Genomic DNA, 11,864 nt, shown 5'->3' on the forward strand with positions numbered 1-11,864 from the left:
CGCTGTATATGGAGGTTGGTGGGGTGGTAGGTGAGGACCAGTGGGGTTCTGTCCTGGTGGCGATTGGAGGGGCAGGGCTCAAGTTCCTGGTGGCGATTTTCCAACGGCCATTTCCAACGCCCCTCCTCCCTACCTTTTATCTTAGCCTGCTGGACACACTTTCCTCATTCCTGAAGAAGGGCTCATGCCCGAAACATCGATTCTCCTGCTCCTTGGATGCTGCCTGACCTGCTGTGCTTTTCCAGCAACACATTTTCAGCTCTGATCTCCAGCATCTGCAGTCCTCACTTTCTCCTTAATGGGTATGACCCCTGATTGCAGAAGGGGATTCCATGCCCAATGTTAATTTGCCACCTTCTCTCCAGATGACTGCATTTACCAAGATGGCATGGGCATGAGCAAGTGGACCACTCACTGATCAGTGTCTCTCACCCTCCAAAACTATTAAATCCAAGTCAATAATTTAGGTAATAGCTACAGTTTTTATTTCAAGTTTCCAGCAGCTGCAATATTTTGCTTTGAAAATACTCGAAGAAAATAAAGTCAGTACTAAATTTAGATGCAAGATGTTTAAAAACAGGCCTTCTAATAAAATAATAAAAGAGGCCATATAAGCCTGCAATCCCAGTTCTATATACAACAACTTACCATTTCTTCTGAATGACCTGACTGTGCCAGTCTTTCCTCTCTCTCCTTCTCCATGAAGGGGATAAGGTAATTCACAGCTTTTTTCATTACACGAGCAGATTTAACAACCTGATGAGATAAATCAGCTTTACAAAACATTGAAAAATGTTTGAAAATGCCTCAAATTGGGCACCTCAAAATCATTAAATCATGCCCAGGTGAAAGGTCTTCAAAATTGTAACATAGGCTCATTTTGCAAAAAATTTCAGTTGGGCTTTGAAATTTACCATCTCCTGCTCAAGAATTTTTCTCTTTAATAAAAAGGGACTATTCAGACACATGTTTAAAATTAAAAATAAAAATGAAAATTCTCCTCCAGACAGGGCTAGAAGCAGGGTTATTGAATAAGGCACAGGTAAATAGACTTCAGACAACAAGGAAGCTAAAAGGCAAGTAGAATAGAGGCCAAAACCAGATTGGACATGATTTTATCCTAATTCATATGTTTGTATTTGCAAAACTATTTGCATCTAAATTAACTCAGAATTAACTGATCAAAATTCACATATCCGTAAGATATTTTTGATAATTCTGTCATCTCTGTGCCTAAAAACAGAGGTTTCTACTGATTCCTTTGGTATTGCCATCCTTTGGTACTTCTCTGTAATTCTTCATTGGTTAATTATCGACTGATAGGTCCAAGAATGACTCATTGAATAGTGAATAGATTAAAATGTTGGTTGAGTGCCTTCCTCAATTCAGGAATGCTGAGGCAAAGCATAACATTCCTTTTTGCACCCCAGGATTGAATAAACGTAAAGGTTAATGAACATGGTGGGACTAGGCCAGGTTCATGAACACTGCAGGACTGGTAGTCTAAAGTGTAGTTATTTTAATGCAAGGAATATAACAGTCAAGACAGACAAGTTTAGAGTCTTGCATTAAAATGGGACTATGGTGTGGCTACCATTATAGAAACGTGGTTGAGAGAACAGTAGGACTGGCAGCTTGGGGTTTAGATGTTCCAGGTGAGACAGAGAAGGATGGAAAACTGGTGGGTGAGTTGTACTGCTGACTAAGGAGAATGTTACAGCTGTACTTAGAGAGGACATCTCAGAGGGCTCATCCAGCAAAGCCATATGGATAAAACTTAGGGATGAGAAAGGTGCATCACTACAATGAGGTTATACAATAGGCCTCCCATTAGCTAGCAGGATACGGAGGAACAGATAAAGAAGCAAATCATAGCAAAATGTAAAAACAATAGGGTTGCTTTGTGGGTGATCTTAACTGCCCCAATTCTGATTAGGACTCCATTAGTGCCAGGGATTTAGATGGGACAAAGTGTGTACATAGTCCAACGGGTTATGGAAGGGGCTGTATTATAAAATGAGCATGACCAGATATCCAATTTTCAGTGGGGGAGCATTTTGGGAAGAGTGATCATAATTCTGTAAGTTTCAGGATAGTTACAGATAAGACTGATACTCAGGTGAAAATGCTAAATTGGGGAAGGCAAACTACAACAGTATTAGGCAGGAACTGATGATATTGGAATGGTAAATTTGAGGGTAAATTCACATACGACATGTGGGAGTTTCTTAAATGCCAGTTGATTAGAGTTCAGGACCAATATGTTCCTGTGAGGATAAAAAAAAAGATAAAGATGGCAAGATTTGGGAACGTTGGATGACTAGAGATGTTGAAAGTTTAGTCAAAAAGAGAAAGGAAGCAGATGTAAGGTTTAAGAAACTGAAGTCAAACAATGCCCTCGAGTAGTATAAAGGAATCAGAAAAAAATTAAACAAGAAATTAGGAGGACTAGGAGAGGCCATGAAATGTTCTTGTTAAGTCAGGTTATGGAGAATTCCAAGTCATTTTATACATATGTTAGGAGCAAGAGGATAGCTATGGAAAGGGAGGGTCACTTAAGGACAAAGGAGAGAATTAATGCATGGAGCCAGAGCAAGTGGGTGAGGTCCTTATATGAGTACTTTGCACTGGTATTCACCAAGGAGAACGACATACATGATGGTTAGATTGGGGAGGGATATGTTGATAATATTAAGAAGGAGGTGGTGTTGGGTGTCTTGAAAAAAACATTAAGGTAGCTAAATTGCCAGAATCTGATGGGATCTATGCTAAGATACTGAAGGCAGCAAGGGGAGAGATTGCTGGGACAGAGGTCTTTGTATCCTCTTTAGCCACAGGTAGGTTCTCAGAAGACTGGAGAATAGCCAATGTCATTTCTTTATTTAAGGGCAACAGGGATAATCCAGGAAATTATAGGCTGGCAAGACTAACATCAGTGGTGGGGGAGTTATTGGAAAAGATTTCTAGGGAACAGGATTTACTTTCATTTGGAGAAGAATGGACTTATTAAGGATAGTCAGCAAGGCTTTATGCAGGGGAGGTACTGTCTCAAAAAAATTTAATACATTTTTGCGTAATTTACAAATGTGATAGATGAGAGTAGGTTGGAGGATGTTGTCTACATAGACTTCACTAAAGCATTTATTATTATTCCTCATTCATGGAATGTGGGCATTGCTGGCTGGCCATTATTTATAGACCCTCCCTAGTTGCCCTTGAGAAGGTGGCGGTGAGATTCCTTCTTGAGCTGTTGCAACCTGCACCTGCTGTAGATTAACCCACAATGCTCTTTGGTGGGGAATTCCAGGATTTTCACCAAGCAATAGTGAGGGAACGATGATATATTTCCAAGTGAGGATGGTGAGTGGCTTGGGAGGAGAACTTGCAGGTGATAGTGTTCCCACATATCTGCTGCCCTTGTCCTTCACGATGGAAGTGGTCGTGGGTTTGGAAGGTGTTGGCTGAGGATCTTTGGTGAATTTCTGCAGTGCATCTTGTAGATAGTACACACTGCTGCTACTGAGCGTCGTTAGTGGAAGGAATAGATGGTTGTGAATGTTTCGCCAATCAAGGTCCTTCATGGAAGATTGAATCACATGGAATCCATGGTAAGCTGGCATAGTGGATACAGAATTAGCTTGGTCATAGAAGACAGTGGGTAGTTGAGTAGGACTGGACATCTGTGATCAGTTGTGTTCTGCAAGGATCAGTACCAGGACTTCTGTTGTTTGCAATTTATAAACAATTTGAATGAAAATGTAGGTGGTATGACCTGTAATTTTTCAAATGACATGAAAGTTGATGGGGGTGGTGGATAGTGAAGAATGTTATGAAAGGATAGAGTTCAGTTGGAAAGGTGGGCGGAGAAGTGACAGATGGAGTTTTATCCACACAAGTGTGAGGTGGTGCATTTTGGTAAGTCAAATGCATGAGGAAAGTATACAGTAAATAGCTGGACCCTTAGAAGCACTGATATAAATGGGTATCCTGGGGTCCTGTCCATTGCTTTCTGAAAGTTGCAACACCAGTGGATAAAGTAGTAAAGAAGGCATACGGCATACTTGTCTTCATCAGTTGGGCATTTTGGAGTATGAAAGTTGGTAAGTCATGTTGCAATTGTATAAAGCTTCATTTGGACCAAATTTGGAGCATTATATGTAGTTCTGCTTGTCACCCTCTACGAAGCATATGGAGATTTTGGAGAGGGTGCAAAAAAAAAGGCTTATTCGGATGTTGCTTGGATTGGACTATATTAGCCATTAAGAGTGGACAAACTTGGTGTATTTTCGATACAGTGTGGGAGGTTGATGGGCAACCTACAGGAGTATACAAAATTTTCAGAGGCATAGATAGGGTGGATATTCAGAGATGAGGGGCCCCAAGTCTGAGGTAAGAAGAGGAAAGTTAAAAGCAGATGTGTGAGGAAAGTTTGTTTTTTTAAACACAAAGGGTGGTAGGTATCTGGAATACACTGCTGGGGAGATGGTAGAAGCAGATCAAATAGCCAAGTTTAAGATGCAATTAGACAGACACATGAATATGCAAGGAATAGAAGGATACAGACCACATGCAGGAAGGTGAAATAAGTTCATGATTGACATCATGGTTGGCATGGACATGTGGACTGGAGGGCCTGTTCCTGTGCTGTACCGTTCTATGTTAAAGTTAAAGTTGCAGTAGTCCTGGTGAATTATACAGCTGTTTTCTCAGCAAGAGAAGACTGGTGGTGGTTTAACCTGGGGATTAGCACACCTAAGGTATGGGAAGAAGTTGAGAAGCAGAGTCCATCAGGGGAACCTCAGCTGAAGCAGGAATTGAACCCATGCTGCTGGCATCACTCCATGTCGCAGAACAGCTGTCCAGCCAATTAAGCTGCTGACCCTCAAAAGATTGAGTATAAAATAGAAGTAAAATCAAATGGCAATGCAAATACACCTTAATCTTTACATAACGAACTAGCTTATTCCAGTCTTACCTGTGGAAGAAACATTTTTCCTGTTCCAAATAACTCTCCTACAACTTTCATTCCATTCATGAGAGGGCCTTCGATTATATGTAAAGGCCTGGCGTATTTCTCTTGATTGGCTCTTGCTTCTGCTGTATCTTCTACTACATATTTTTCTACACCCTGAAGAACAATAACAGAAGTTAAACTAGTGCAGCAGAGAAACACAATAAGCAAAACCTTGGGTGTTGGGGTGGGGTGGGGGGGAGTCGAAGAGAAATTGAGAGGGGGGAAAAGAGAGGGGTTATAGAGAAAAAAAATTCAAAACAGAAAAGAAGTTTACAAAGCAAATCTTATTCGCACTGGAAATCCCAATCACTTAAGATGTGCCACTCTCAATCCCAGACATATTCAAGCATTTACCTTTATCAGAGCATAGACAAGCCGTTCCTCAACAGAACCATTCCTCCATTCATCAGTATGCATAGTTTTTTTCCCACCAGTGGTATGATTCTGAAAGCAACAGTGACCCAGTAAATCAGTATATTTTAGCCACTTTTCACGATTTAACAGAGTAAACTTAAGTGTACTTACTGCAGGAGCCAGGACATAAATTATTTTGTTCAGAAAGACTAATGTCCTAGACAAAATCTCTCAAGGGCAAAAGTAGTAAAACACAACACTGGTCAGCACTAATGATATAAATTTGTATCAATGGTAGAACAAGTTTAAAAAGTAGCATTGTTCCTACTGAAACCCCTCTAAATAGATTTTTGTTCTCCAAATTTTAATATGCATTTGGACTTGCCACCAATATTAGGAATCTATTTAATCTTCGAATGTTATTTCATGAACGCAGGCACTGCCTCCAATATTTTTGCCCATTTACAACCGTAAGTACTGACCATTAACTGTTCTATTGTCATGCAGATGCTTGTGATGGAGCATTTGAACCCATTGTTCACTGAATATGTCAGTATTGTGAGAAGTTCTTGAAGAATTTTAAAATGTATTTGTTATTGGTATCATAATTACTATTTAAAACTTTTTTTTTAATATAAACTGGAAATATTTGGGATCAGGTTAATTCGCAATGACACGTTTGCCAATGAAAGATTGGAATCAAATAAATTCTCCATGATAAGTTCCATATTTTGATGCCTGAACAATTCTGTTCTGCAAAATTCCAGAATAGTTTTGGTTGAGCATCCAAACTTCATCTTTGTTTGAGCTTGGAGACAGGGGAAAGTGAATCCAATGGGGCTAGGATTTTTACTTTCACATATTATTACAAGTAACCTAATTCACCCATTAGCTCTACTCTTGATGACCTACAATATCTCCTGGTTTCATAATAGGTTGTAGTGGTGTTGGTGGTGATCTTTCAGAAATCACTGGAGGGTCCTAGAGAACTGGAAAATGTCTCCTCTTTAGGGTGGGAGAAGACCACAGGCCAGTTAACCTGTCCTAGGTTGTTGGTGAGATTTTGGAGTCCACTATTAAGGATGAGATTGCGGAGTACTTGGGAGTGTGTGATATAGTACAGCTGAGTCAGCAAGACCTTTTCAGAGAGTTGGGAGTTGATTATGTCTTACAAATCTATTAGAGTTCTTTGAGGAAGTAATGAGCAAGTTAGACAAAGGAGAGCCAGTGGACATGATCTATCTGAATTTCCAGAAGGTCTTTGACAATGTCCTGCATGATAAGAGTCCATGGTGTTGATTAATTGAGGGGCAAGGTATAAGGATGGATAGAGGATTAGCTGACTGGCAGAAAGCAAAGAGTAGGGATAAATGGGTCTTTTTCAGGATGATAACCAGTGTCTAGTGGAGTACTGCAGGGTTCTGAGACCAGAAATATTCATGTTATATATTAACAATGTGGACAAAGAAACTGACGGCATTGTTGCTACGTTTGCAGCTGACAAAGATAGGCAGAGGAACAGTAGTGTTGAGGAAGTGGGGAGGCTGCAGAAGGACTTGGTCAAGCTTGGAGAGTTGGTAGATAAGCAGGAGGCTGGAAGAACACGGCAAACCAGGCAGCATCAGGAGATGGAGAAATCAACGTTTGATTGTCAATAAATGTTGACTTCGCCACTTCCTGATGCTGCCTGGCTTGCTGTGTTCTTCCAGCCTCCAGCTTGTCTACCTAGTAAACCAGAATCTACAGTATTTTTTGTCTCTAAGTTCGGAGAGTTGGCAAAGTAGTAGCAGATGGAATACAATGTGGGAAAGTGTGAGGTTATGCACTTTGGTAGGAAAAATAGATGCACAGATTATTTTCTAAACAGGGAAAGTCTTTGGAAATCTGAAACACAAAGAGACTTGGAAGTCCTAATTCAGGATTCTCTTAAGGTGAACATGCAGATTTAGTTCACAGTCAGGAAGTCACATGCAATGTTAGCATTCATTTCAAGATAGCCAAAATACAAGAGCAGAGATGTACTGCTGAGGCTGCATAAGGCTCTGATCAGACCACATCTAAAATATTATGAACAAGTTTTGGGCCCCTTATAAAAGGATATATGTGCGGATGTGGAAGGGGGTCCAGGGGAGGTTTACAAGAATGATCCCAAGGATGAAGGGCTTGTAGTATGAAGAGTGGTTGGAGACTCTGGGTCTGTAATTGATGAGAGTTTAGAAGGATGAGGGTGGAATCTGATTGAAACTTACAGAATACGGAGAGGCCTGGATTGTGAAGACATGGAGAGGATGTTAACACTAGAAGGAGAGACTAGGACCCGAGGGCAGAACCTCAGAATGAAGGGACAACCCTTCAGAACAGAGATAAGGAAGAATTTCTTCAGCCAGAGGTCATTAATCTATGCAACTTGTTGCTGGAGTGGCTTGCAGAGGCTAACTCATTGAGTGCAGTTAAGACAGAGATAGATAGCAAAGGCTCAAGGTTATGGTGAGAAGGCACTTGAATGTGGTTAAGAAACATATCAGCTACGATCGATTGGTGAAGCAAATTCAATGGGCCAAATGGCCTAAAGCTGCTCCTATACCTTATGGTCTTTTAATTTAGATGCACAAATGGAAACTTATTTCATATTTCTACAAACTCTCCAAGAATGTAGAATTCTGGTCTTTTGAACATCCCTCACTCCCTGTGCCCCACCATTAGCTGCTGGAGTTCTACACTTGAATTCTCTCTGCTTCTCCCTCCTCTTTTAACATCCTCGTTAAAACAACCTCTTTATCCGAGCTTTGTCTGAGTCTAGTTACCTCCTCCTTTGGCTTTGTCAACTTTTGTCAGACGAAGACAAGTTCTCTTTTATATAAAGCACACAACAGCAAAATATGTGTCACAGATTGATGATTTTAGCAAAATAAACCATGCTCATGGCTGCCAGTATCATTCAGTAGTCCATTTTTGACTATGAGCAATTTCAATAAGTAAGAGTTATTCCTGTTCAAATATTCTTACCTGGGCATATTGCAATAATTTCTCTGTAGCTGCAGGATTTTTGTTCCAGATCAAATTCTCACATAGCTCCAGAAGTTCTTTGTCTATGTCATCATAAACAGGCAACTTTCCTGCATTCACAATTCCCATATCCATCCCAGCCTAAAAGAGATTTATAACAGATGTTGCAGATGTGGAGTGAGAAAATTACATTAGGGAATAAAGGTCAACAAGCACACTGAACTGCAACAGGTAAATGGCCAGTACTATAGTCAGAGTTATAATAACAATCCTTATAATTCTATTTTACAAAAGGTCAAACTGTAACCATAAAGCACATTTAAATATAACAATTGTTGATATTACTATCCAAACTGATGGAATTGGTGTAATGGAAAAAGATAATTTTCTACCTTTATAGCATGGTAAAGGAACACACCATGCATGGCTTCACGAATCATCTCCATTCCTCGAAATGAAAAAGACAAATTAGAAAGGCCTCCACTTATTCTAGCACCAGGTAACTTTATCTAGAGAAAAAAAATCAATAACAAACAATTAGCAATAGAGGCGTGAAGAAAAATAATAATTAGAAGAAAGGATAACACACAGAGCATACTATTTGTGAGTCTAGAGTGTTTTACACTAGATAAAATCTAGACATACTTTCTAATTAGAGTTTTATTTCAACCAACCACAAATCATAAAAACCCAGTCATTTCCTAGCTTTTTCTCATATATATTTGAATACAATTAAATAATTAGTTCACAACACTTGTCTGTATCATTACCTTTAATGTTTAGCATCCCATTAACAGAATTTGCTATGAACAATGAGGAATGTCACTCAGGATTTGCTCTAGGCTAGAAGTGGAAATGTGTTGCTGGAAAAGCGCAGCAGGTCAGGCAGCATCCAGGGAACAGGAGAATCGACGTTTCGGGCATAAGCCCTTCTTCAGGAAATGGCTAGGCTAGAAGTCCCAACTACTCCAATTGCATCTTACTAAGTCAGAGTAGGTTGATTTAAAATTTAATAATGTGGCTCTTGTAGTGCAGTGTTAGTGCACTTCTGGGCCAGGTCATCTGGGTTCAAGGTCCACTTGTCCTGGAGGTGTGTCATAACATATCTGGACAGACTGACTTAAAAATATTTGCCTCTTCTGGGTCAGAAGATTCAGTTTCAAGTCCTAACTACTCCAGACAATATGTCATACAGCACATCTGAACTGGCAGATTAAAAAAATCCACACAATGAAGTTCAGCTTTCAGGAAATGGTGGGGTAGCAGTAATGTCACTGGACTAGAATCCAGAGGGCCAAACTAATATTCTGGACATGGGTTTAAACTGCCTCATGGCAGGTGGTGAAATGTGAAGAGTCAAAAAACAAATCAGGCTTCATCCTGATGAAGAGCTTATGCCAGAAACATCGACTCTCCTGCTCCTCGAATGCTGCTGACCTGCTGTGCTTTTTCTGCGCCACACTTTTCGATTCAGACTCTCCAGCATCTGCAGTCCGCACTTTCTCCTAGTCAGTGAAATTTGAATCCAATTTTAAAAACTAGCCAAATGACCACCACTGTTAATTGGTATAAAAACCCAACTGGTTCACTAATGTTTTTAAACAGTCTCTTTTGGCGCAGTGCTAATGTTGTTACCATTGGATAAGGCGACATTAGTTCAAGTCCCATCTGCTCCAGACATGTGTCACAACATATCTGAACAGGTTGATTAAAAACATCTACATGGAGGATAGAAGGGCTCCTGGGGTACAATGACAGTCTACCTCAGAGACAAAGGTCCAGGTTCAAGTTCCATTGCACCAGAGGTGTGTCATAATATGTCTGAACATATTGATTGAAGTAACCATATTGAGAACAGCAATATGATGTGACAGAGTGGATGGTGTAACATCAGGGAAAAACAATCAGTTTGTTCAGAGATTAAAAACAATGATGTTCACATCATTACATATGGGGAATAAAAAATGAGAGAGCAAACAATGGGATTAAGATTAAAATGGGACAATTAGTTAAATCAAAACGATTACTTCATACATCTCATCCGCCACACATAGATACAAAAACCATGAGCAAAGCCATATTGCCAAGCACATTGAAATAGTTACTTCTTAGCATTAACACCCAGATTGACTCTTGATTTCAACAAAGACAACAAAAGGTGAAGTTTTTCTTCAATGATTATTATGAAGATGACCCCTCAAACATTTGTCAGTGTTCAAACTTAATTTGAATTAGTGGAATTAAATCTTTAAGATCACAGAAGTAATTATTATGTCTCTTTCTGACAGAAGAAACATGTAACCTCGTTTCCACTGGGTAGAGAGATGTTAAAATCACCCCATAAAGCGTGCTGATCTGTCCCGTAGCGTAACATTTGCTGGGTTCTTGAAGCTGGATGTGGAAGCTCTTTTCCCTCCCTCTGTTACAGCTAAAAGCTGGGTTCTCTTCATGCTGCTAGAATTACATGCGAGTTAATTTTACTGACTTTGCCTTTGCTAAAAGTGTGCTTAGGAGGAAGGGAGCTGAAGCTTCAACATGATTTCTCTCCACAGACCAGAGGGGCAGCCGAGACCCAGAAGCAGTTAGTGTAAGCTTACCTAGTTAATTTTACTGACTTTGCCTTTGCTAAAAGTGTGCTTAGGAGGAAGGGAGCTGAAGCTTCAACATGATTTCTCTCCACAGATGCTGCCTAACCAGCAATTTCTGTTTTTATGTGCTTATTGGATGTTACTATATTGGAATAGTTAATGAGTTGTTATTATTTTGTTAAGTACTTTGATAGAGTTACAGTGAAGCCATTCTTCTGCTTTTATTTTGTCTGTATTTTAATTATAGCATATGAATAAAGTGTATTCTATTTCAAGCCTGATAGTTTGATCAATTAAATTGCATCCATAATGCAATATACTTGCCTTTAAAATAAGGAAAAGATAGGGTGTAGGCTATCTCCTTGATATTTGAGGGGGTTTGGCCTGAAGCACAACATAATTTTAATCTAGATTTGTTTTGTCAGGCTTCATTGTCTAAAACATAGACTATTGGGCATTTTAAGAACAGTTTCCCTTTTAACTAGATTTGTAGTTATTCACATGACCTTTGTTCTAAAAACAGATCATTACTTTTTCCTGCTGTAAAAGCACAGGTAAAGTTCAATTTTCTTATGCACTAGTCTCAGATGCTGACTGTAAATCTTATTCTGGATTAGTGGTGCTGGAAGAGCACAGCAGTTCAGGCAGCACCCAAGGAGCAGCGAAATCGACGTTTCGGGCAAAAGCCCTTCATCAGGAATAAAGGCAGAGAGCCTGAAGCGTCGAGAGATAAGCTAGAGGAGGGTGGGAGTGGGGAGAGAGTAGCATAGAGTACAATTGGTGAGTAGGGGAGGGGATGAAGGTGATAGGTCAGGGAGGAGAAGGTGGAGTGGATAGGTGGAAAAGGAGATAGGCAGGTAGGACAAGTCCGGACAAGTCATGGGGACAGTGCTGAGTTGGAA

At 40.0% G+C, this 11,864-nt stretch overlaps 1 protein-coding gene across 5 annotated transcripts in view; it reads right to left on the minus strand.

Annotated features, from left to right (window-relative positions):
* Positions 1-11,864, minus strand: part of mtr (5-methyltetrahydrofolate-homocysteine methyltransferase) — an 84,354-nt gene that overhangs the window by 35,739 nt on the left and 36,751 nt on the right. For all 5 annotated transcript variants that reach the window (XM_043695559.1, XM_043695558.1, XM_043695561.1 and 2 more), the window contains 5 exons: positions 8,767-8,883; positions 8,375-8,515; positions 5,369-5,458; positions 4,976-5,128; positions 649-756 (listed from right to left, as the gene is read on the minus strand). In XM_043695559.1, the coding sequence (XP_043551494.1) occupies positions 649-756; positions 4,976-5,128; positions 5,369-5,458; positions 8,375-8,515; positions 8,767-8,883 (609 nt within the window). The remainder of the gene's footprint in view (positions 1-648; positions 757-4,975; positions 5,129-5,368; positions 5,459-8,374; positions 8,516-8,766; positions 8,884-11,864) is intronic.

This window comes from Chiloscyllium plagiosum, chromosome 9 (assembly GCF_004010195.1).
Source record: "Chiloscyllium plagiosum isolate BGI_BamShark_2017 chromosome 9, ASM401019v2, whole genome shotgun sequence".
NCBI lineage: Eukaryota > Metazoa > Chordata > Chondrichthyes > Orectolobiformes > Hemiscylliidae > Chiloscyllium > Chiloscyllium plagiosum.